Source organism: Rhinatrema bivittatum, chromosome 4, assembly GCF_901001135.1.
Source record: "Rhinatrema bivittatum chromosome 4, aRhiBiv1.1, whole genome shotgun sequence".
In the NCBI taxonomy this organism is placed as follows: Eukaryota; Metazoa; Chordata; class Amphibia; order Gymnophiona; family Rhinatrematidae; genus Rhinatrema; species Rhinatrema bivittatum.
The window spans coordinates 310,127,614-310,153,825 of NC_042618.1; the positions used below are offsets into that span (position 1 = coordinate 310,127,614).

Sequence of the window (26,212 nt, forward strand, 5' to 3'; positions counted from 1 at the left end):
CAGGACCCACCAATCTGCCATCAGGTCCGGCCACCGGTCGATGAGGAAACGGATCCAACCGCCCACCAGCGGGTCCCCTGGGCACCAGGAGAGGCGAATGGCCTATGACCCCTCGCTGCCAGTCAAAACCCCATAATGGGGCTAGCTGTGGGTGGGGGCCCCACTGTTGTCTATATCCGCCCCTGGCGCTCACCTGCTGCGGTATGGAATGGGGGGCTGGTGGGAAATACTTCCTTTGTCTATAGAAAGGTGGCCCTGTCCAGAATAACCTTTTGGAATAGTCCGGTGAGGCTGAGGCACCAGCTGACAAATGCTGAAGGGTCTCATGGTGGTCCTTCAGCTGCACAACCGCCTCCTTGACTTTTCACCGAAAAGATTATCGCCAGTGCAAGGCAAGTCAGCTAGTCGGTCCTGCACTTCAGGATGAAGGTCTGAAGCCCGAAGCCAGGCCAGATGGCAGGCAGAGATACCAGCTGCTGCTACATGCCCCGCCGTCTCAAAGATGTTGTAGTTAGCACACACTCGTGCTTACCACATTCAAGACCCTGCTGGACAAGCACCATGAAGGCCTCCTGAGGCTGCTGTGCCAGGCCGTCCACCATCTCCTCGACTTGTTTCCAAAGGTGCACCGGCACCGCCATGACTTCCTTCAAAGTGTCAACACACTGGAGGATTTCAAGCATCTTATGGTGTGTATCCCAGGGGGATTTCACAGGTGGATTTACATGATGAGGTAATAGAACCACATTTGCCTGGGCCTAGCTGGAGCAGTGAAGATATGATGCACCTGGTTTTTCAGTACCTTTTCCACCATTCTCACCACCAATGGAAGCAGAGGAAAGGCACACAGCAGATCGACATCCCCATCTGAGCAGAAAAATGTCTGGTGTGGATCTGAACTTGCTTTCAAGAATGGAACAAAATGTGTCAACTTTCTAGTTGTCTGACACAAACATGTCAACTAATGGGCAATTACAGAGGACAAATAGCCCATCTGTCACAACCAGGACCAGAGACCACTTGTGGGGGAGAAAGACCCTTCTGAGGCAATCTGTTAGTGTTGGAGATTCTGAGAAGGTAAGTTGCTTGGAGAAAAACTGCAAGCCCACTCCCAAAATCTCAGATTTCTGGCAGAGTCTCCAGGACCCTGTGACCGCGTGTTGGTTCTTAATGAACACTACCACTTGGTTGTTGATTTGGATCATATTCTCTTTTCCTGAAGGAGATGCAAGAACACACAACACATGTCGAATAGCTCAACACTAAGTGGTTGATCTCAAACAGACACTTTGGTGCTGATCAGATCCCTTGAGTTTGGAGAGAGCCCATGTGAGCACCCCAACCCCTGGTGGACACGTCACCAGCATTACCTGATGAGGTAGAATTTGAGGATGAGCATTTATCTCCAGAATCTGTGGATCTAATCACCAAAGAGAGATTTTTATATCTGTGGTAACTTTCACAGGATGAGATTAGAGGAAGCAGTTGATTCCACTAGGCATGGAGGCTCCATTGGAGAACTCTCATGTTCAGTCACATCATGGGAACCATATACACTGTTGCTGCCATATGCCAGAAGACAACCAGAATTGCCTGGGCTAGGACTTGATCCATTGTAGTAAGTTCTGGACCAGTAAACTCCCATGCATGCTCAGTAGTAAAACTATAATGAGCTATAGAAAAAGAAAATTATTTCTCACCTGCTAATTTTCGTTCCTGTAGTACCAAGGATCAGTCCAGACAGTGGGTTATTACCCCTGTCCAGCAGATGGAGTCAGAACAAAAATTCCAAAGGGGCGGTCCTATATGACCTCATCCCCTGAACCTCAATCCTCAGTAACTAGACTTACAAAGCCAAGAAGAGAAGAGACAGAGGGATCAAGAACTGAACATATAGAATAAAATACTGAAATTTCAGAACATTGAATAACGTTAAATAAGTAAAAACTTGAAACTTGCAAACCAGAAAACTGTTCAAGTAAAAAACCCTGGAGCCCCAAGGTATCTTGTAGTATACAGAAAAGTAGAGAGAAAAAGAGCAGAGGCGTATCCCATAAACCATCCACAAACAACAGGGAGGGCGTCTGGACTGATCCTTGGTACTACAGGAACGAAAATTAGCAGGTGAGAAATAATTTTCTTTTCCCTGTACGTACCAGGATCAGTCCAGACAGTGGGATGTACCAAAGCTTCCCTACACTGGGTGGGCCGATGAAAGCCCTGCTCTAAGAACACTATCGCCGAAGGACCCAAAAACAGGGGCCCGCACATCCAAACGATAGTGCCTAGAGAAAGTATGGAGAGACTTCCAGGTGGCCGCCCGGCAAATCTCCTGTGTCGAAACAGAAGAGTTTTCTGCCCACGAAGCAGCCTGCGCCCGAAGGGAGTGTGCCTTAACTGCCATCGGAGGTTGACGTCCAACCCCTATATACGCTGAGGAAATTGCAGATTTCAACCATCTGGCAATGGTGGCCTTGGACGCCTTGTGCCCCTTTCTGGGGCCTGACCAAAGAACGAAGAGATGATCGGAGAGACGGAACTCATTGGTGACCATCAAATATTGCATGAGACATCTCCTGACGTCCAAAACCCGTAGGTGTCTTGGTTCCGTCGCCGCGAAAGAGGGAAGTTCTAGCGATTGATTTAAATGAAAGGAAGATACAACCTTCGGAAGGAAGGAAGGTACCGTTCTCAAAGAAACTCCGTCATCGGAGAATCGCAGAAAAGGTTCTCGGCAGGAAAGAGCCTGTAGTTCTGAGATACGCCGAGCTGAACTAATTGCCACTAGAAAAATGGACTTAAGTGTGAGATCCTTAAGAGTGGCCGCCTTCAACGGCTCGAAAGGTGCCTCACCCAGAGCCCGGAGAACCAAGTTAAGATTCCAGGACGGACAAGGCGGTCTAGACGGAGGCTTCAGTTGTCTCACACCTTTGAGAAAACGAAGAATATCTGGGTGCGAAGAGAGAAGAGCATCCTTACCGTTGTAAAGTAGAGCTCCCAACGCAGACACCTGAAGCCTAATGGAGTTGTAGGCTAAACCCATCTCCAGACCTGTCTGAAGGAAATCCAAGATCTGAGCCACCGATGCACTTCCCAGAACAATGGAGCGAGCAACACACCAATCTTCAGACTTTCCAGACTCTCACGTACGTTACGGAGGTCGACATCTTTCTGGCACGTAGAAGGGTGGAAATCACCGATTCCGGATATCCCCGACGCCTCAGTTTGCGCCTTTCAAAAGCCAGGCCGCAAGACAAAAGCGATCGGCCTCCTTGAAAAATATGGGTCCCTGTCTGAGAAGACGAGGTAGATGACCGAGACGTAATGGGCCGTCGCGTGCTAGATGGAGAAGATCCGCGAACCAGGGACGACGTGGCCACTCCGGAGCTACAAGAACCACCGGACCTGGATGAGACTCTATACGCCGGAGCACCTTCCCCACCAGGGGCCATGGAGGAAAGACATATAGAAGAACGTGCCTGGGCCACGGTAGAACCAGAGCATCGACTCCTTCCGCGCCGCGTTCTCGTCTGCGACTGAAGAAGCGAGGAGCTTTTGTGTTTTTCGCTGTGGCCATGAGATCCATGTGAGGTTTCCCCCATCGGCGCTCTATCAGCTCCATCGCGTTCAAGGATAGTTCCCACTCTCTGGGATCCAGACGCTGGCGACTTAGGAAGTCCGCTTCTACGTTGTCCACGCCTGCTATGTGAGAAGCCGCTAGTCGAAGCAAGTGGCGCTCTGCCCACTGCATCAGCTGCTCTGCTTCCCACGCTACCAGCCGACTTCTTGTTCCTCCCTGCCGGTTGACGTACGATATCGTAGTTGCATTGTCTGACAGTATTCTGACGGCTTTCTGACGGACTAGCGGTAGAAAACCCTTCAGGGAAAGCCTGACTGCTCTGGTCTCCAGACGATTGATGGGCCACTGCCTCTGTTCCTGCGTCCAAGTGCCCTGGATGGAGCTCGCCTGACAGACCGCTCCCCATCCGGTTAAGCTGGCATCCATGGTGACCACTATCCAGTCCGGTGTCTCTAGAGAGACTCCTTTGGCTAGGCTCTGGGGATCTAACCACCAACCGAGACTGAGCCGGATCTCCGATGGAATCGGAAGGACCGCCTGGTAATCCTGTGAGACTGGCTTCCAACGGGACAGTAACGCCTTCTGCAAGGGTAGGAGATGAGCAAAAGCCCACGGGACTAGATCGATCGTGGATGCCATGGTCCCTAGTACTTGTAGGTAGTCCCAGGCTGTCGGATCCGATAGAGACATGAAACGCCGCACCAGCATCCTTAAGGCCTGTGCCCTTTCCAGCCGTAGGAACACTTTTCCTTCCCTCGTATCGAAATGAGCGCCCAGATAGTCCAATGACTGGGAGGGCATGAGGTGACTCTTGTTGTAGTTGATTATCCACCCTAGTGACTGTAACAGAGAAACGACCCGGTTCACAGCTTGAAGTCCCTGGATCCGAGACTTCGCCCGTATGAGCCAATCGTCCAGATACGGGTGAACCATGATCCCTTCTCGGCGGAGAGCCGCCGCCACCACGACCATTACCTTTGTAAAAACCTGCGGTGCTGTCGCTAGACCAAACGGTAGAGCCCGGAATTGAAAATGTTGCCCCAGGATCTTGAATCGAAGATATCTTTGGTAGTCCGAATGAATCGGGATGTGGAGGTATGCCTCCGTGAGATCTAAAGATGCGAGAAACTCTCCTTGATGAACCACCGCTAACACTGAACGTAGAGTTTCCATGCGGAAACGAGGGACCCGTAGCGCTTTGTTGATAGACTTGAGATCCAGTATGGGACGGAACGTTCCCTCTTTCTTGGGAACCAAGAAATAGATGGAATAATGCCCCCGACCCAACTCGTTGGCGGAAACCCGCCTTATTGCTCCCAACGTTACCAGGTGCTGCAGGGTCTGTCGAACAGCTGTCTGTTTTTGAGCGGAGCCGCAAGGAGAGAAAAGGAATCTGTCCCTGGGGACGTGGACAAAATCCAATGCGTAACCGTGCCTTATGATACCCAGAACCCACTGATCCGACGTGATGGAAGCCCACTCTGTGTAAAAAAGAGCGAGCTGGCCTCCCACCCGAGGGGTCGGCTCGTGGGTCAATCTGGCATCATTGAGGTGGTTTCGGAACAGCGCGGGGTCCTGGAGCATCCTTGCCGGTTCTGCGTCCACAAAAGGACCGGTTCCATCCCTGAGAACGATATGAAGGTGCCCGTGGTGCTTGCTGTTGTCTATTTGTCCGTGCACGACGCTGGTTCCGGGAACGATTTCTAGAGAAACTGAACGACCTGGAAGCACGGGGTCTGTCTTCTGGAAGCTTATGCACAGCATTCTCATTCAGCGATTTAATAATTTGATCCAAATCCTCTCCAAAAAGAAACGTACCCTTAAAGGGCAAAGAACCGAGACGTGTCTTGGAGGAAGAATCCGCCGACCAATTACGTAACCACAAAAGATGACGCGCCGATACAGCAGCTACCATGGATCTAGATAGGACTCGGAGGAGATCATACAGATCGTCCGCCCCATAAGCCATCACAGACTCCAACCTGTCTGCCTGCTGAGCCTCGGAGTCTGGAAGATCCTGAGAGGTGAGTAATTGTTGAACCCACCGGAGACCCGCTCTTTGCGCCAGAGCGCTACAGATTGCCGCTCGTACCCCAAGCGCTGAAACCTCGAAGATACGCTTGAGGAGAACTTCCAGCTTTCGATCCTGTAGGTCCTTTAAAGCTGTACCGCCCGTTACCGGGATAGTTGTACTCTTAGTGACCGCCGAGATAGCCGAGTCAACCGCAGGGACCTTGAGAAGTTCCAGAAAATCCAATGGAAGAGGATAAAGCTTTTCCATAGCTCTGCTAACCCTGAGGGTAGCGTCCGGCTTGTCCCATTCACCTGAAATTAATTGCAAGAAGCTGGGATGAGTCGGAAAAGCTTTCGCTTGAGGTCTGAGTCCTGCTAAGATAGGGTCTCCCTTTCTTATTTTTGGATCAGTAGGCATTGGGTCCAGGGGAGGATCAATGTCCATCTCCTGAAGAATATGCGGGATAAGACCCTCCAACTCCTCCGCCTGAAATATACGGAGAACCCTGGGATCATCACCTTCCATTTGAGTGGATAGAGCGAGGTCATCCCCAGCTGTATCCTGAGTCGTGTCCCCTTGTGGGAGCGCAGGAGGGTCCCGTGGAGGACCTATGGCCGCAGTAGTTTGAGTTAGTGGTAATGTAATGGGCTGTATACCCCGTCGCGCGGGAGAATTTGACAATGAGATGTCTAAACGCGGCAGTTTGGGAGGAGGGGGACCCAGACCAATACCCATAGCCTGACTGGAACTTTGCAAAAAAGCCCGGTGCATCAAAACAACAAATTCCGGAGAAAAAGCGGGTAAACCCAGAGGAGGACCCCCTGGAACCTCCGCAACTGATATCCTGCCATCCGTGTGAGACGGGGGCGGTAAAATTGCCGGTTGCTTCGAGACTTGAACACCTGTTTCCTCTCCGTCCGAAATATCAGCGTCGTCTCCTGACAACAAAATGGCCGCCGTTCCCACGCTCCACGGGAACGGAGCCTGCCGCTGACTAGAAACAGCTTTATCTGTTTGGTCTCCTGTGTCTTCCCCCTGCGGCGAGCTGACTTCACCGGCAGTGAGGCAGGTCGAACATCTTCCGTCCACAGAAAAACGGCTTCCTTGACGACCGCAAATAATACAATTATGGGGTCTCGACATGAGGAGAAATTATCTCCTCACGGTAAGGCAGGAAACAGTCAGAGCGGTAAACGGAGGAAATTGAAAACCTGGCGATTCGCGTCCACGACGCTCGAGTCGCCTTCCCTCCCTCTCACTGACCCAAAGAAAACCCTGGCAGAAAACCTTCCAGCGGTTAGCAGCCCCGGGGAATGCACGTCGCGGGGCTGCGGGTCGGTGCTGAAAACGAAACAGTCAGAGGGAGGGGGTCAGAGGAGCGCAGTCAGGAGCCCTGACAGGACCTCAAAAAAGTGAAAATTCAGCCCTCCAGTGCCGAAAACGGCAAGAGGAAGAAATAATCTGTAAGTAAAAAATAACACTTACCCAAATAGAAGAAAGAAAGAAAGGAAAACTGAGAAAACAGCTAGCCAGCAAGTTCCTGTAGACTCTCCGGTCTCAAAAAACTACTGTGAGAAACTAGAGAACAGAAAACAGGCTAACTAAAAATTCTCAATCCTTCTCTTTTATTTATTTATTTTTTTTTTAATATTCTTGATCCCTCAAAGAAAACAGGAAAGGCCTAAAACCTGAAAACCTGCACTGGGGACTAGCAAGTCCCGTGCTCAATCTGCTGGAGTCAGAAATTACTGAGGATTGAGGCTCAGGGGATGAGGTCATATAGGACCGCCCCTTTGGAATTTTTGTTCTGACTCCATCTGCTGGACAGGGATAATAACCCACTGTCTGGACTGATCCTGGTACGTACAGGGAATGAATCTGTTCAGCACAGTCAGATAAATTAGCCATAACAGGTGGGTGACTAACTGTTTGTCGATGGGCCCCCCCCCCTCCTGTCAGAAAAGACCTTCGGGCCAAAGGGCCTCAAAACCAAAATGTTAGGAAGGTAGGAGATGTGGGGGGATCCAAGATGATGGCTGCTCCTGCGGCTATGCTGTCTGCCACAGAGGTGGGAGTTACCAGCTCCCCGATTTGTAGTACTGATGCAGATTCGAGAGCCAGACATCAGCTTTGCTGACTCCCAGGAGGAGGTCTCCAAGCTCCCAATATATTTAAGGCAGAAGAAGCAGACTACATTGCATAGGCACCTGCTCCTACAACCTCTTGCTGTAGTGTTCCTGATCTGTCCTGCCTTCCACAGCTGCAGGTATTCCCATGGAACAGGCATCCTTTTACAGTGAAGATGACAGTGCCTGATTCCCAGAGAACCAGCTGAAGTCTCAGCACCAGTAGTAAACAAGATGGCACCCAAAGCTCAAGGACCAGCAGAAAACATTGACCAGCAAACATGAGCCTAGGGTGTCCCGTCCCCCCCCCCCAGGAAGACTTAACCCCCCACCACCTCAACTAGAGACATCTGCTGAGTTCCCTGAGCAGCAGCAGCTATTTCATGCTTGTTGATTCTTTTTTCCCCCAAAAAAACTTTAGCCAAAAACTGAGAAATAAGGAAAAGACGGGGGGGGGGGGGGGGGGAGTTAACCCTGAGAGGAGATCACTACCTGGAAGGCTCTTGCTTTACAGGCTACTCCCCCAACCCCTCTTCCCCTATCTGCTCAACCAGGCCTCAAAGGAACTCAGAGTCATCTGCCTAGGACTCCTCAACCAGATATCAAAGGAACCCTGGGAACTAAGACCAGTAGGCCCGCTCAACTAGAGAAAACAGCAGTAAGAACCACTGTCCCAGGGGAGACAATCCCACACCTCCAGAGGATCCAGTGCACAGACAGTTGCCCTGGGAGCAAAGATGCCAAAACTGCTCTACTAGGAGATGGTCTGAAAGACCGAAGCTTGGGACCAAAGGATCCTGCTGCACAAGTCCAGCTTATGCTACCATCAACTGGAAACACAGAATACTGGCAACTGCCCAGTCTGCCACTGAAAAGTTTGTAGTCCTGTGTCTCAATTTGTTGGTAGGGTGGCATAATCCATTTGATCTAGTTTAATAGGATGCTAAGGAATGGCCTTTTAATTGGCTTTATGAGGATTCTACAATACTGACTTGGGACACACTTAGGATATTGGTCTACTCAGATGATATCTACCCATGAAACCTTCACCAAATCTCCTAAAACAATGCAAAACTAAAACAAAATTAACAAATACATTCAAGAATCTCATCCTGAGCTCTCCAGTGGTAGTTAAATATAACTTTCTTAAAACACTGAAAATGCATTGAAGTATATACCCCACTTAAACAAATCCAGAACCAAAGTTTTCTGTGCAGAACTACCTTAAAGGTAACTACAGTTCAAAGTTCATAAAGTTACTGTAAATTAATGAACCATTTTCCCATATTAAAAGGGGTACGCGCGTCTCTCCCCCCCCCCCCAAAACCTGCCCCAAGCTCCCTCTGCGTGCGCTGAGCCTATGTCGAATAGGCTCGGCGGCACGCACAAGCCCCGGGACATGCATAAGTCCTGGGGCTTTACTGGGGGCATGTTGCGGTGGCGCGTCATCCGGGGTGGGGCCGCGGGCGTGGTTCCGGCCCTGGTGCATGGCAGAGGTCGGGAATGGAGGTGGGCTGCTTGGCGCGGGCAAGCTGCCGATTTTGCGCAGCCTTGCGCACGCCGACCCCGGATTTTAAAGAATACGTGTGTATCTATTAAAATCCGACGTACTCTTCTTTGCGCCTGGTGCGTGAACAAAAGTACACGCAGGTGTACTTTTTTAAAATCTATCCCTAATTCTATCAGAAAACGCTTACTTACTGAAGTCGTGGACCTGAGTAATTCTCGCTCTTCTTTAAGCTGCTCAACCAATTTCATCATTCCTTGGGCTTCTTCCACTTTTCCTTCAGAGCCAAGCTCTTCAATCTATTAAAAAAAAAAATAAGCAACTTTATTTCTAAGCATTTGAATAAATGTTAAATTTCATATCTAGTAATCTTTACCTGCTGTAGAAGTCCATCAATTTTGTCAGTCAACACTTGAATTTTCTCCTCATTCTTGCCAGCAGGTCCAGTTGCTTGCTAAAAATATATTAAAACGTTTTCAGATTCTTTGAAAATAACATTTTATTTTTATATATCAAAAATTGTAATACCAATTTATAGATATCTAGATATCTATAAATTGGTATTCAAGATAACTAGTGACAAAGAGAAACTAATCCACTGAAATCTACTCAAATCACTTTGAAAAGTACAACCAGACTACAATGAAACAATTTATAAGTGAGGGGAGAGAATCATACATGGCTACCATACTTTCATTTGCACTGTAGATGTCCCATTATAGTCATCTTGCTTCTCCTCACTTTCAGAATACACTAGTCTTTCTTTTAACACTAATTTTGAACTTTGCATGTAAAAATCTTTCTCCATGAGAAACAGCGAGATTTATCTAGAATGCATACACCAGACATAGTTGATATGTGCACTATCAGTTCAAATCACTTATCTTTTGAATGTTTCTGAACTTCAAGTGCAATCTATCCTCATTTTCTTCATGCTACCTGATGCTGGCCGCATTTCTATTTTTGTTCCTTGGCACCTAATTACATATCCCAGACCTGGATCCACCCATTTTTAAAGTGATTACATTTAAATACTCAGTGAAGGGAGAATTTTTATTTAGGAAGATCTAAGCGCTTAACACAAAGTTAGGTACCTAAATCTTTTGGATATTGGCCTCACTGTATATAAACATGCTGAACCAAGTGAACATCTACACCCTGGGGAATCATGCATCACAAACTCAAAATTATGAGCCAAAGAAAATCAAAATTATGCAACTGGATAAATCAAAGCTCTTTATCTAAAACAGATACTCTCTAATGACAACAGTAGAATAAGTTTCACAAATGGATTACATTGACTGTTCTATATTGAATGTGATTCATCTCATCTGCCCTTGTGATAAGATATATGTCGGACGCACATCTTGCCAGATTCGGAAACGCATTCCCAAGCATCGCAGTTGCATCACCACAAAGAAACTTCAAGCCCTGACAGTGCATCATTGTATAACATTTGTCCATTCATTCAGTGACTTACAATTGTGAGTCATTAAAGTTGTTCAGGACTCAGTACATGGTGGAGATTTAGCCCACCGTCTGAATTATTGAGAACATTGGATTTTAACTCTAAACACTGTAGAACCAGAGGGACTCAACCATGAAATTTATTGATATACTCTGATTTAAGTATCATAAGTCCATTTTCATTAGTCTGGCATTTGACAGCTGTTGAGCTATGATGTAATTTGATTGACAGCTTCACTATTAGCATATATACCGGTGCTTCATAGCACACGAATTCTGACATCACTTCCGGTATTCACAGTTACCTGCCATTATGTCAGTAAGTCTCAATTTATTTAATTTTTTGCCATGAGTCTTATTTTGCATTTTTTAATTTATTGCCTTTATAATTTTAGATTGACCCGGCTTTACCCTGGGGAAGAACAATGTGTTCGAAACACAGCCCCGTGTCGGGAATATCTAGGCACTAAAGGGGACCGCTTTGAGTCAGCCTTGCACTTCAAAATAGATAAGTGTTTGGTTTGAATTTCTCAGAAGTTTGGAAGTTCTGCTACTTGTTTTTAAAAACAATGAAAAAATTAAAAAAAAAAAAAAATTCTCCTAAAAATATTGAATGACCAATGATTAAAAGTAAGGCAGAAGATTGATAAATATCTTGCACATATTTATTCTGATGATGCCTAGTATGAAGGTCATATTGTGGGCGTTATAAGATTATTTAATGAAGAGGGTACATCTTTGTGATTTAAACCCTGTTATAGAGTCCATCAAGCTAGGGTGAGAGAAATAGTAAAAACGTTCTTTGTGAGTCTTTCCTCACTCCAAATGACATCAAATCTTCACAGAGGTGTACTGTGCTCTCCGTATGTCTTAATCTGCATGTAAAACTGGCCCCTAAGCCACCACTTCACCTTGAGCTATTAGATGACCCTCCTATAGGCATATAAATACTTGAGTACTATGAAGGTCTTATAGATAAGTGCACTCTCACTCTGTGCGAGATGCAAAATAGGAAGTTTATTGCGGGGTGCAAAACATTTACTGCACCATGTGATATTATCTATGCGAATAGCTATGCTACCGCATGGCACAGTAACTCTTAAAATGATCCTGAACACGGCTCTTTTCCTTACTGCGGGCATTATCCCTGCGATATTACAGCATTTTGATGAATCTAGGGGTAAGTTTGTACCAGATTTGATCTCCAAGAGCCAGGAACTCTTTGCTCTGTACACATGCATACAAGCGTTAACCAACTGGTAAATAATCATACATGTGGCACTTAAAGCAAAAGATTGGAAGGCATAAACTAAAGTCCTTTATATTTAGGTGGTGTATTTAATATTAATTTGACAATGACTCCCAAAGAGACGACAATAATTCTATTGCTAAGGGCTGGGTGACTCTCTACTTAGTTTTAGATATATCCCTAATTGATTTTTGGTGTAAAAATGTTTTTTGTCCTCTTAAATGAAATAAGAGTCAAAGAATGTGCTGGGGAGACTTGGAGTCTCAGCCCTTACAATAGCCCTGCTAGACTGCAACAACTCTGGGAGCGGCTGCCTACTCCAATGTCATTAGAGGGCACCAGGAAAGAGAAAAATCCAGCATCAGTGGCTCCCACTGGGGAAAGCTGGAGTCTTGGCCTTTACATCGGTCCTCCTGGACTGCCCCAATGTCATCAGAGGACACTTGGGAAAGATAAAAGTCCAGCATCAGCAACACATTCCTTGGCATAACTTTAGTGCATTCAGTTCCAGAGAAGTGATGGGGAAGAAATGGAAAGGTACAGTGCGGGCACCTTCATCTGCTGCATCTGTGTCTATCCTTCCCTCTCAGTCTATCTGGACTCTTTTTTGACTTCCCAGACTGATCTAGGAGGCAAGGAACTTGGAGATTCCTGCTTCGTTCCCAGTGACTACGCGATGAAGATGCTGTACCAAAGATGCTTCGTGGCCTACAGTCACTGTGATCAGAGGGTCCACTGGGCTTGCCTCTTATGGAGGCCTCCTAGACACCTGTTGACTCTTGTATTCTTTACACTATGGATATCAACGGGATAACCCTCAGCTTTGGAAAGAAGGCCCTTGCCCAAGACATGATTAGCAATGCTCTGATAAACTCCAATTCAGATGTATGGCCTCAAACAAGATTTGGGCTCGTTGACAAACCCTCGTAAATTAAACACTTGAATGGTTTTGCACATCAATTCTGTGGCACCTGCCTTAGATGGCCACTTAGATAGGGGAACACATACACACCCAGTTTGTAAAGATGTGCCACCACGGTGAAACATTTGGTAAAGACATGTGGGGCACATGCTAGCCTAAGGCAAGTAAGTGATACTGGAAGTGACTAGACCCTATTACAAATCAGATTTTCTGTAATGTAAGAACATAGCCAGTCCTCTTTTTGTAAAAAGGGATTTAAGATGCCCAGGGAAATCATCTTGAACTTTCCTCTTTTCAGAAACCTGTTCAAGGTCCTTAGGTCTAGGATAGGATGGAGTTTCACTGCTTTCTTTAGAATAAAAAGTACCAGGTAGTGCATAACCTTTGCCTCCTTCCTCTTAGCACTCCACTAGATTATCCCACCAATATAATTTTTGTACCATTTTGTAGGCCATTCAATCTGGAATTTAACAGTACCTTACATCAGGGGTGTTCAAACTGGTCCCTATGGGCCCCCCCCAGCCAGTTGGATTTTCAGTATATCCCTAATGAATAAGCATGAGAAATATTTGCATACAAAGGAGGTAGTGCATGCAAATAGATCTCATGTATGCCATTAGGAATATCCTGGAAACCCAATGGCTGGGGGGAGGGCCATATGACCCATTTGAGCACCCCTACCTTACACATTTCTTAAATTTATTATGGCTGGAATGCATGATAGCGAAAAACAGCATCAGAGTGGCACTCTTAATTGTATTTCATTTTGTGAGGCACATGATGCTGGAGCAACCTTAATTACGAAAAAGTGGATTGCTGAAAAATTAGGTCGAAGCAAAAGCTGGGTTCAGAGGACATGGAGCAAGACTGCAGGTGAGCTTTGTTTGTTTTTTTTAATGGAATTTGTTGATAGTCGACCAGTAAAATTGTCTCAAGAAAGCCAAAAAATTACTGAAAATTCCAACAAGCAGAAAAACAGCTTTTACACAACTTTTTAAAAATCATTTATTAATCGCCTTCTAAACAAGTCTTCCAAAGCAATTTACAATACATTAAAAACAAAAATAATACTCACAAATAAAAACAAAATTAAAAATCATAAAAATTACATTTTTATAAAATTCTGATAATACAAAAGAACGTAACATACTGAACTATGACATCAAAACTTCAGAGGGCCAGTTATCAATCTGCATCTTATCGCTGCCATCATGATTAAACTAATCATTAAAAGCCACTATCATAAGCCATGTTTTCAGGTTAACAATTTTAAACCATCCTTCTCTTCCTTTAGACCCAGTGGAAGGGAGTTCCATAAAGATGAGATTCCTGCCATTTTGCAAGCTAAAGGTGGGCACACCAACTATTAATTATATGTTAATTCTGTTTTGAATGCTGATTAAAATGATATATTGCCTGTTTCTATCAGATTTCTGGTTGCTGCTGCAATACGCGAGGCAAAGATTATACAACACCTGGAACTTGGAGTAAAATTCTCACCCCGTTTCCCATGGTGGAATGGGCTTGACAGCATTGATCTCTAAAAGGGAGGAGAGCTCCTTCTGAAGCAATTCCTGAAATGAAGAAAGCGCTCAGAGTCGAGAAGTCGATTTAGAGAGACACCCAATAGATGAAATTTGTACTTTCCTTTTCATTCTGAGTACTCAGAAGTCTGAAGTTACCCTGGGCTAACAATTTACGTAAAATCTCAGCCTGCTTCTAACAAAAAGGTCCTCTGGTACATGTCCAAGGATAAAGGGTATGCTCTCTTCAATTCAGTCAAAACCCATCCCAGGTTTTGTCTCCAACAGCTGAGATGGCTGAAGGCCGCTCTTGGCTAGGTTCACCACTCAACTCAGCTCCTATTACAGAGGGATCACCAGATGGCTCTCTTCCAGAAACTTGGCCCGAATCAACCAGTCATCTAAATATGGGTGTACTAGTATCCCCATCCTCTCTCAGTTAGGCCACCACTACCATCATAATCTTGGAAAAAGATCTAGGAGCGGTGGCTAAACCAAAAGGCAGAACCTGAAACTGATAATGGCACCCCAACACTGCAAAATGCAGAAAACGATGGTGCTACACTTGGATAGGAATATGGAGGTAAGCTTCAGACAGGTCCAAGGAAGTCAGGAATTCCCCCCAACTGCACGGCCATCACTGAGCGCAATGTTTCCATGTGAAAATGAGTCACCCACAAATGATGGTTGACCCCTTTCAGATCCAAAATGGGACAAAAGGAGACGTCCTGCTTGAGCACAACGAAATAAATGGAATTTTCTTAAAGCTTACCTGAGCTCAGCCCTTCCCGACTGAGTACAGAGACTGTCTCCAGCTGCCTGGGAAGAGGGCATCTGCTGTCACCGCCACGCTCTGCTTCCTGCACCCGCTGCCTTTAAGCTGTACAATCAGCTAAGTCCATGCAGGCTGAAAAACCAGCTATCGGACCAAGGCACACATCTGAGGGACCATGGAAATCACCTCAGGAATTCTCAGCTGGGGAGGGACCATTTGGTATCACTGCAGGAGAGCGGTGCTTGTTTTTGTTTTTATTCTCCTTCTAAAATCTGAAGCAATTCCCAGTAGGGAGATGGCACATCCACCATCTGCTGGAGGCTAATGTCACTGCAGGGCTATATATACTATGACATCAGTTTGCTACATCTCCATCTGCTGGTAGATGTGCATAACCCACTGGTCCTGAATCCATCTATCCACATGCTAGCAAATACTACCTTGCGCCTGGAAGAAGTGTTTCCTCGGCCACATGCTTAGATACCTCCCTACACAGGAGGGTGGTTCTTTAGTGGCTATATAGAGCTGCTCAAGCAAAGCACAGTGTTTACGGATCTTCACCACTGCTTCCTTAACCTTGCATCTGAAGAGATCCTCTCCAGTGCATGAAAAGTCAGTGAGTCTTCTGGACCTCAGGCCAGAGGGCCAAGGACCACAGCCAAGCAAGTCTGCGGGCACCGATCTCCATGGCAGACATTCTCAACACCCTCTTGAAAACAAGTCAGACCAAACATTTTTGACATTCCACTCCCTTCTCCATCATTGGCCGGCACCATTTTGATTCCTAGCTCCCGACGTCACGCGTCCAGGAGATCGCTCCCGGACCCCCTCCCCTGTTCAGCTAACATTGCTTTATTATTATTCACCATCAATGTAAGGGAAGAGTTCATTTGGGTAACATTAGTGTCTAATTTAACTAGCATCCTCCACAGATCCCCCATTGTCACTTTGGAAGCATCCAATCCAACTGATTGTATGCTCTCTTGAGATGGAGTTATTATACCAATCTCACCTTCCAGATGTATCGAAGACAAAGGATGTAGAGGCTTGGAACCTACCACTTCCGGTAGTGCCTCCCCTCTACTTACATCTGCAGACTCATTTCCAGTGGTGTTGTCCACGGTTGCTGCTCCTGGGGGCTGAGTAGGTGTGGGTCTCGTGCCTGGACTTAATGAGACTTCAAACAAATCTCAGTTACTGTCCACTTGTGGCATATTTGACCTGTTCAGATGGGCGTCCATCGGTCCGGTTATAGGAGTATTCGGGGAGGATGTATAGGCCTTAGCCTTCCTTTTACTCCCCATAAATCAGCAACAAATTTCAGGCAAACAGGCAGCAAAGGCGGTCAAAGCCGGTCTAAGCCACGCGCGCCCCTTTGGCGCACACGGCTTAGGCGATGCGCCGGCGGCGACTCCGCGCCACAGTCTCGCGGGGTTTTGAGGCCCCGGGTCAGGCAGTGATGTCACGCGGTCACCAGCTGGGTAAGATCACAATTACCGCCGCCTGCAGAGCTCAGGAATCCTCCTCTCTCTCCTTCCTGCCGCTCCGAATAACGCCGCAGTCTCGCGGGGTTTTGAGGCCCCGGGTCAGGCAGTGATGTCACGCGGTCACCAGCTGGGTAAGATCACAATTACCGCCACCTGCAGAGCTCAGGAATCCTCCTCTCTCTCCTTCCTGCCGCTCCTCCCCCTGGGATCCTTCTGAAATTGAGACAATACCTATGGCGAACCATGGTAAGGACCCAGTGCTCCGAAGTGATAGCCAACAAGTGGTGGGCAAAGTAAAGAAGTCTGCCTCCCCACTGGGGGAATCCTGTGTCAGGAATACATCTTGCTGCTCCGTGCTCCCTCACCTCCAGTCAAAAAAGCCAGTAGCTGGAGCCTGTTTGGGGGGGGGGGGGGGGGGCTGGGGCCGAGGCACCCACTGTTGATGGGAGCGGCCCCGAGCTAGCACAGGGTGTGCGAGTCCCAGAGGCAGGGGTGTAATATTTCCTCTGTTGGTAAAAGGACTTCCTGAAGCTCAGTCTGGAAGATTTCCTGGCAAAGGATAGAGGGTCTGAAGCACTAGCGGAGAGTTGTTGAAGGTTTTCGTGGTGATCCTTCAACTGAGCTACCGCATCGCTGATCTTAGCCCCAAAATGTTTTTCACCCATACATGGTAGGTCAGCTAGTTTCTCCTGTACCTCTGGTCGAAGGTCGGAAGCACGGAGCCAGGCCATCCTACGGGTGCCAATGCCCACAGCGGTCACTCGGTCGGCTGTTTCAAAAACATCGTAGATGGATCTCACCTGGTGTTTCCTGGCTTCCAGTCCCTGCTGCACAACAGCAGAAAACAACTCTTGTTACTACTGCGACAGGTGTTCTGCCAGCTTCTGGACCTGCTTCCACAGGTTTCGGTTGTACTGGGTCATGTACAACTGGTAGGAAGCGATATGGGCAATAAGCATAGTGCCCTGGAAAAAAAAAACCATTCCTACCCAGAACATCCAGGTCTCTATGTTCCCGTCCTGGAGGAGCAGAGGCATGGGTGTGGGAGCGTTTGGCCTTTTTGAGAACGGACTCCACAACTACAGACTAGTGAAGAAGATTACACCTCTCAAAACCCAAGGCCTGCTGTATTAGGTAGGTGGCATCTGTCTTCCTATTCATTGGAGAGATGGATATCGGGTGTTCCCACATCCGAAAGAGAAGATCCTTAAAGATGTCATGGATGGAAACAGCTATCATCTCCTTAGGAGCGTTGACAAATTGGAGGACTTCCAACATTTTATGTCATGCTTCCTCCTCTGTGACAAGCTGGAAGCGGATAGCTTCGGCCATGGCATTGGTCCCCAGAGGGGACCAATGCCTTTCGTCCTGTGGCAAAGGCTCTGACAGGGGGTCGTCAGAGACCTCAGAAGAGGACTCTGAAGAATCATCCCCCCATAGGTCATAAGGGCCTTCTTCCTCACTGAGGTCATCGCGGAACCTACACAGGTGAGGCCTGTGTGAATCCCTGGCCTCTGACGGCATCGATGGTCCCGTCGGTAACAGGGCCACCAGGGACCACGGGAGGCCGGGCAAAGGCTCGGGGGAACCGAGGCTTCAGGACCGCAGCGCCGGACACATCTTCTTCCAGGGAGGAACCAATGACAGGAATCGCTCCCAAGGGGGGTGGCATCTGTGGCCGCTGGGGAACAGAGAGTTCCCTCGGGCACTGGCTGTATCGGGAAGGCACCCAAGAGAATGTCCAGATGCTTGAACAGGGGTGCCAGGAAAGACAGTGGAAGCTCCGGCACCTGTATGAGGGGTGGGGGCGGCTCAACACTCCATAGAGCTTGGAAAACCATACTCTGCTCCCTGTAGTCCAACTCCTCCTGAAAGACTGGTGAGGACAGGACTGAAGGAGGGGGGATGTGGTGTTACCAGTGCCTCCTTGGTTCTTTGAGGGGCACAATGCCTGGCACTGATATCGGTAGGGAATGTCTGCGACCCCGGGTTTATTAGAGGATGGGGCCTGAGACCACGAGGTTGCTTCAGTGGCAGTATGGCAGCCGCCGACACCGGCAATCTATGTCAATGCTTACAGGATCTCCCATGGTGCTCAGTCCGGTCTTTCCCCGGCGCAGAGGAGGCAGAGAATCCTGATGTCCCGGAAAATCGGTGAGACCATGGGGGACCAGTCACCAGCCCCTCTGTCTGTAGTCTATGCCATCAGGGGTGTGGTGAGGGGGAGCGTATCGAGAGGTTCCCCTTGACCCTCGGTTGTCGATGACTCTGGTGCGGGTGTGGATGGGGCAGATTTTTTTGAACCACAAAGTTTCTCCATTTTATTGAAGCGAGCACAACGGCCCTGGGGGGGGGGGGGGGGGGGGTGTCATGTGATCAATTGACACCCTCAGACATTGTGCGATAGCCCCAGAGGATGCAAACCTCATGTGGATCCATGATGGACACGGTTCGCAGGCACCGATGGAAGCCGAACATCGCCATGAAAAACAGCCTGCACACGGTCGTTGACCGTGAGACACCAATAAGTGTTGGAAATTGACCACAAAGAAGGAAGAAAAATGTTTATGTACTGCACAGAGGGGGATACACCGACCGCAAAGGGGGACCAGATGATGGGCTGGGAGAAAAATCGTGAATTTAAAGCACAAAAAGGCAAAATAAGCAAAGCTCCAAAAACTGTTAGGCAACTGCACTGCGGAAAAAAAGATTGAACGGGGACCTCGCGTGGATGCGCAGATAGTGGCATGCTCAGTGTGCTACTCAAAGCTTCTAGAAACTTTGACAAAAGTTTTCCGTGCCGAGCTCCATCTGCGAGGACTACCATCCTGCTTGTCCTAGTAGAACCAACTGCATCTCTCATTGTCCCTACAGTAGTAGGAATTCACAGAGCTCTTGGAAAACATGACTACATCTGGCCCAAATATGATAGATCCAGATCAGCTTAAAATTCCTCTCGGGGTTAAAATATCCGGTTAATATGGAATAGGATAAGGGGTACCAATTGCACTTTTCCTGTATAAATTGATGTTTATTACTGAGATACTTCGCTCTAGGTTTCCTATTTGAGGATTCTCTTAATTTTCCTATGTTTACTTTAGAACAAGTATTAATATTGAAAAATGTTCTTTTTCCTTCGGGATGTTTACAAATATTGTTCTGTAATTACAAAGGACAAGATATTCTTGTAATTGTTCATTTGAAAATTCATAAATTAAAAAAAAAAGTCTACCTTTCTAGATACAGGTTTTATTTATTTATTTTGACAGAGCGAAAGGAAGTTGTTATTTTAAATGGCTTGTCTTTTGCTCCTAGTAATCTAATGCGAATAACCCAATAACAGTTTCATCCAAAAAAGCACATACATCTGCAGGTATCTACAGTTTAACCTCTCAGATGGCAGTCCCAAAGTTAACAGCATGGAAGGTTTCTCTTCGCCTTTGTACAATGAGCTGAATGTTTGTAGTTCAAAAAGGGAATTTCTTGATTCCTGCCCTTTAGCTTTTCAGAAAGACTAGGGGGCACTCCATGAAGTTAGCACGTGACACATTTAAAACTAATCGGAGAAAGTTCTTTTTCACTCAACGCACAATTAAAATCTGGAATTTGTTGCCAGGGGATGTGGTTAGTGCAGTTAGTGTAGCTGTGTTTTTAAAAGGATTGGATAAGTTCTTGGAGGAGAAGTTCATTACCTGCTATTAATTAAGTTGACTTAGATAATAACCACCGCTATTACTAGCAACGGTAACATGGAATAGACTTAGTTTTTGGGTACTTGTCAGGTTTTTATGGGCTGGATTGGCCACTGTTGGAAACAGGATGCTGGGCTTGATGGACCCTTGGTCTGACCCAGTATGGCATGTTCTTATGTTGTCCTTATGTTGCGTCGGAGGTGGACCCTTGGGCCAAGGTGGGGTTGACGCAACCCGTAGGCAAGGACCTACGGGTCCCCACCATTGGCAGGTGGAGTGGGCTGATAGGCAGAGGCCGCTGGAGCTTCACCTATACCAGCCCTTGTTCCCCGCAGGTTGAGCCTTTGGGTGCCGGGGCCAGGACTTAGGTGGGCCTAGAGGTTAAATAGCAAAAGAAATTGGCTCAGCCCAAAGATGGCAGGTGATGGATGATGTGGTCCTGGTCAGGTACTGGAACTCGAGCGCCAGTGGAACAAAGGCTGACTGGGGGCGCTCAAGCAAAGGTAGGCCGAAGCCTATTAAGTCCATGTCCAGGGAGTAGGCTTGGAGAGGCATCAAATGACAGGCTTGGATCAGGGCCGGCGGCAAGGCAAAAGGTTGTGGCAAGCGATGCTGAGATCTGATCACGGAGAAGTCAAAAGCCTGGAGACAGGCTGTAGAGTAGTCAGGCATAGCGGAGGTCGAAGTCCGTGCAATCAATCCAAAGTATAGGCAGGGCAGGAACGAAGGAAACAGGAACCAGGAACAACGAGGATCGGAAATGAAGAGTAAAGACAAATCTCTAGCAGCAACGAGTACTTGAATAGCGAGGAGACCTGTTGCAAAGGCAACGCTATGAAGCGTGGCCTGAGCTTAAATACAGTGAAGAGTTTGACGTCATCATCTGGGGCTGTGGCAAGTTTCCCCCAACGGGCCCTTCATAAGGATCAGTGATGCGCGTGCACACCCAGGGAGGGGTGCGGCAGTGGCGTCTCTCCGTGGGCCACAGAGAGGCCCAACGAGCAATGGTGTTCTGACCTGAAATGCTGGAGACTATGGGAGAGCCAGAGGCACCGGGATAGGCCCGAGGTCGGAGCTGATGGCCCACCGCCGCTAGCGAGGAGGAACCAGAAGCTGGAGTCCCTGTAAGAAGGTAAGGGGGCCGTACCGCAGGGCTTCCACGGACAGCACGCGTAACACTTTATTGGTACAACTAAAATTGTTTCTTGTGACGTAAGAATTGAGGAAAATTTCTCAGATTTTTATTTTTTGATATTGAGAAATTTGGTAAATCTAGATTGACTGATTGTATGCCAACAACATCTATAGAAAATCACAGTACCTTTTTTTTTTTTTTTTGTGCCTACACATTTTTTCCTCATGGCTCCAGAGCTAGAACCTGGTAAAAGCAGCCAGAACTAGTGCAGCAGTAAGAAGCTGCCCTGGAGCAGAGGATCTCTCTTGGTTCCAGAGCCAGCCTGGAGCTAGACTACTGGAGCCAAAGCAGGCAGACCTAGAGCACTGCTAACCCTTGAACAAACTTATCCAATTGTTAGGTTTCAGGATTTTTGTCCCCTCATCAGATTTTTTTTCACCCTGAAAGATGAGGAGTATGATATGGGGATGAGTGGGAAAAAAACCTCAATTAAATCCATGCAAGTCTGATGCAATGAACTGACATAAAATGGGAAAAATGGGTAGCAAAGTTAAGGGATAATCATAAATGAACAGCGCTTCTGGGGAAAAAAAATACAAATTTGTGATGCTTTAATCATACCTCCCAAAGAGTTATTTTGTAATTTTTTTTTCTTGCATGTAAAATTGCTAATTCATATTCATATAAAAAGCACTACAAATAAAGATGAATGTTAAAAACAAACATAGCAAGAAAGGTGTAAATCAAAATAATTTCCAGGCACACTCAGAGCTTCAACTCTTGTAAAATGTTGAATCTAAAAGGTAAAAAGATCTAATACAGGCAATAGTTTGAATAAAATCTGCTTCAGATGCGTCAGAAACCTTACCAAATCAGTCTCCAAGATTTTATATTTCGATTGTAGTGATTGAAAATTTAGTGTGTACGTGCTCGTAACCGGAAATTCTGATGGGACCAAGACCGAGTCTTAAGGGATGTGCATTTATTTGAAACTGAGTAAAATGCAATCAATTAAATCATTTTTGTTTCATTCATGCCCCTTCCCGAAATGAATGAAGGGTGCCCATGAATATAAACCAAAATTTGTGTTTCATTTGTTTTCCATTCAAGTCTATGGCCCATGTAAAAGTACTATAGTTAGTCTCACTGCAGCAACCAAGTAATGCCTGTAAGATGATAGATTGAATGTAGTCTGGCTTTTCCCAGAGGACACTGCTCTCTGTCATGGAGCACACCTAGCCCAGTAGGCTGTGGTGGTGTTGCTGCACTGCTGCATTCCCTCTCCTGCAGATTTCAACCCCCTTCTCCCACCTCAATCCTATTCTTTTTCTTCCTTTGAAGCCCATTCAATGCGCCTATTCACTCCACTACCTCTCCGGGCATGTCAACAATCGACCCCCCTGATAAATCTCCCTCCTCCTCTCTCACTGACTGATTCCTGGCTTTCCTTCTTCATGGAACCATCATCCCCTTTCCTTATAATTGGTGACTTTAACCTCCATATTGATGATCCCTCTATCTCTTTTGCCTCAAATCTCCTAAACCTCTTCATTTGATCTCCAACTCTGTTCTACCTCCTCTACTCACCAGTATGGCCACTGCCTCAACCTAGTCTTTGCTTCCAGCTACTGTCTCTCAGACTTCGCCACCTCAGTTCTTTCTATCTCAGACCATCAGCTGATAACTTTCACATTAAATCACTCTCCCCGACAGACTGGTCCAATCATCAATTACATCATTAGGAATCTCCAAGCTATTGACCCTTGCATCTTTTCCAGTTTCATCTCTCCTTTCCTCCACAACTTTGAATCTGTTGATGAAGCATTTTCTTCTTTATTTATTTATTTATTTATTTTATATACCAACATTCGATCGAGATATCACATCGGTTTCCAGATAACTAAAGGAATAGGGTGGTAACAGCCCTATTTTACATTATAACATGGTAATAAATAGATATAAGAATATTTTACATTATAACATGGTAATAAATATAACAAGTTATAACAGAACTAAATATAATAAATATAATATAATAAATATAACAAGTTATAAATATAACAAGTTATAACAGAACTAACTATACTTTCTCTTCAGCCTTAGACACTCTTGTTCCTCCTCTTACTCACCCTGTAAGGTGCACTATAAACCCCAGCCTTGGCTTACCCCCATAATTTGCTACCTATGTTCCTGCGCCCGGCTCTGCAGAACGTTTCTGGCAAAAATCCCATGCAAACTTAATGCACTTAAATTCATGCCAACCACTTTCCAGTATGCTATCGCGCTTGCCAAACAAGACTACCAAGTCCATCTGACAAACTCTTTCATCCAGTCCTTGCCATCTCTTCGCACTCAATTCCTCAAACTTCCCTCACCTCCCCTCCTCCACCTTCTCTCTCTGCCCAGACTATGGCTGACTATTTCCATGACAAGATTCACAAAATTAGTCAAGTTCTCAACTATTTCACCTTTATCTGCCTTTCTCCCACTTCTTTCCTCTACCCTTCCCCTAGCCTCTGCCACTCTCCCTTTCCTGAAGTCACAGTGAAGGAAACTGCTCATCTTCTCTCTTCCTCCAAACTCACTACTTGTTCCTCTGATCCTGTCCCCACCCAATTCATCAGCTCCATCTCCCCTGCAGTCATCCCTTCTATCTGCCACATCCTCAATCAATCTCTACTGCTAATGATCCTTCCACCTTAAAAAGTGCAGTAATCATGTAGTGTAATGGAAGAGTTACTCAGAACCAATGTCAGGAAGTATTTCTTCACGGAGAGGGTGGTGGATGCCTGGAATGACCTTCCGGAGGAAGTGGTGAAGACCAAAACTGTAAAGGACTTCAAAGGGGCATGGGATAAACAGTGTGGATCCATAAAGTCTAGAGCAGTGGTTCTTAACCGGTGTGTCACTACACTTCCCGGTCCCCCGCTGACCCAGCTGCTCCCCGGTCCTCCTCCGCCCAGGCTTAAAATGCTGTCAGCTTGGGCAGAACGCAACAGAACAGCTGGAGTGAGCGGCACTGGCATGGTCTTTTTTTTTCCCGCCCTCCCCCCCCCCCCGGCCCGGAAGAGGAAGTGGTGAGCAGCGGGTGCGTGTGCGGGAAGAAGAGACCATGCTGGTGTGGTCAGCGTCGGCCCGAAGAACAGAAGAGAGACGCAGCCGGAGGAATGAGCAGCGTGCCTCGGAGAAAAATGAAGAAAGTCAACCCCCACAGCCGATGGGACTCCTTTCTCTGCGCGAGGGCTGAAAATGAAGGAGGTTAGGGTTGGAAAGAGGCTGCTGCTGCCGCTAGTTCCGGGGAGGGAGGGAGAGTGAATGAGCAAGCAAGCATGTGTGTTTGAGATCCTGTGTGTGAGTGAGATAGCATGTTTGTGAATGACTGAGAGTCTGTATATGTGAAAGAGAGTATGTCTGTGATTGAGAGCCTGCCTGTGAGGGAGAGCATGAATGCAAGTTTACGATTGGGAGCCTGTATGTGTAAGTTTGAGATTGAACACCTGTTTGTGTGAAAGAGTATGTGTGTATGATTGAGATCCTTTGTGTGTGACAGAGATCATGTGTATGTATGATTAAGAGCCTGTGAATATGTGTATGATTGAGAGCTGGTTTAGGTAAGGGAGCATGTGAGTATGTGATTGAGAGCCTATGTGTAAATGAGAGAAAGAGAGAGAGCATGTTTGTAAGCATGTGAATGAGAGTCTGTGAGTGAAAGAAAGACAGCATGTATGTGTGTGATTGAAAGCCTGTGTGTGTAAGCATGAGAAGATAGACAGCATGTGTGTAAATGTGTAATTAAGAGCCTATATAAGTGAGAGAAAAAGCATGTGTATATGTGAGTGACTGAGAGCATGTGTGTATAGGTGTGTAATTGAGAGCCAGTGTGAGAGAGCGCGCTGGTATGTGACAGAGAGAGGAGAAAGTTCCAAGCAAACCACCCCTCCTCCTGCTAATTCAAAACAATCTCAGGACACCTGAATATCAAATGCTCCCAGGTATGCAGAGCAAAAAAAAATTTTATATCCTTATTTTTCATTACTGGGTCTTTGTGTCTGCTAATTTGAAATATTTTATTGGTATCTAGAAATTTTATGAGTTTTTAATTATTGGATATTCCACTCATCAGCTGTTTTGAAATAATCTGTTCTTTTTGTTAGCATGGTTTTACTGCTACTGATTTTATATTTCTTGATTTGTTTTATAAGGATGGGTGATGTTTCTTTTTTTCTTTATTACACTGCATACAGAGACTCTGGCTTGTTGCAGTTTCCAATTCAGTTTTTTTTGCATGCTTTTAGTTATGCGTTTTGGTCTCTTTATTCTTTGTTAGGTGAGGGTCAGCACATGTGATTTAGGTGAGGTTTTCTGCTGGTGTGTAGTTTCTGTGTAGGGCTCTATAGCAGCCTAGCTTGGTCCGTTTTCCTAATAGGAGGTGTATTGGTGTCTTAAGGCCTGGTGTAATATTTTTGTGTTGTCTTTTCTTAGGTAAGGTGGTTACTGTTTAAGTGCTGGAAATTGGTGCTGTTTTGGTGTGGGATGTTTACTATTTATGCAATTTCTGTTCATACAGAATACGTATCTTTTCCTTGTGTCATTTTAAACAAAAATAATTACCGGACCTTTACTTTTTATTTCTGCCGTGAATTGTAATGAGCAGTGTGTCACACATTTGAGCGTGGCCTGTCAGGTGTGTCACGATGGGAAAAAGGTTGAGAACCACTGGTCTAGAGAATGTGAA

At 46.5% G+C, this 26,212-nt stretch overlaps 1 protein-coding gene across 3 annotated transcripts in view; it reads right to left on the reverse strand.

Moving 5' to 3' along the window:
* Positions 1-26,212, reverse strand: part of LUC7L3 (LUC7 like 3 pre-mRNA splicing factor) — a 239,154-nt gene that overhangs the window by 80,637 nt on the left and 132,305 nt on the right. For all 3 annotated transcript variants that reach the window (XM_029600251.1, XM_029600252.1, XM_029600253.1), the window contains 2 exons: positions 9,604-9,681; positions 9,422-9,526 (listed from right to left, as the gene is read on the reverse strand). In XM_029600251.1, the coding sequence (XP_029456111.1) occupies positions 9,422-9,526; positions 9,604-9,681 (183 nt within the window). The remainder of the gene's footprint in view (positions 1-9,421; positions 9,527-9,603; positions 9,682-26,212) is intronic.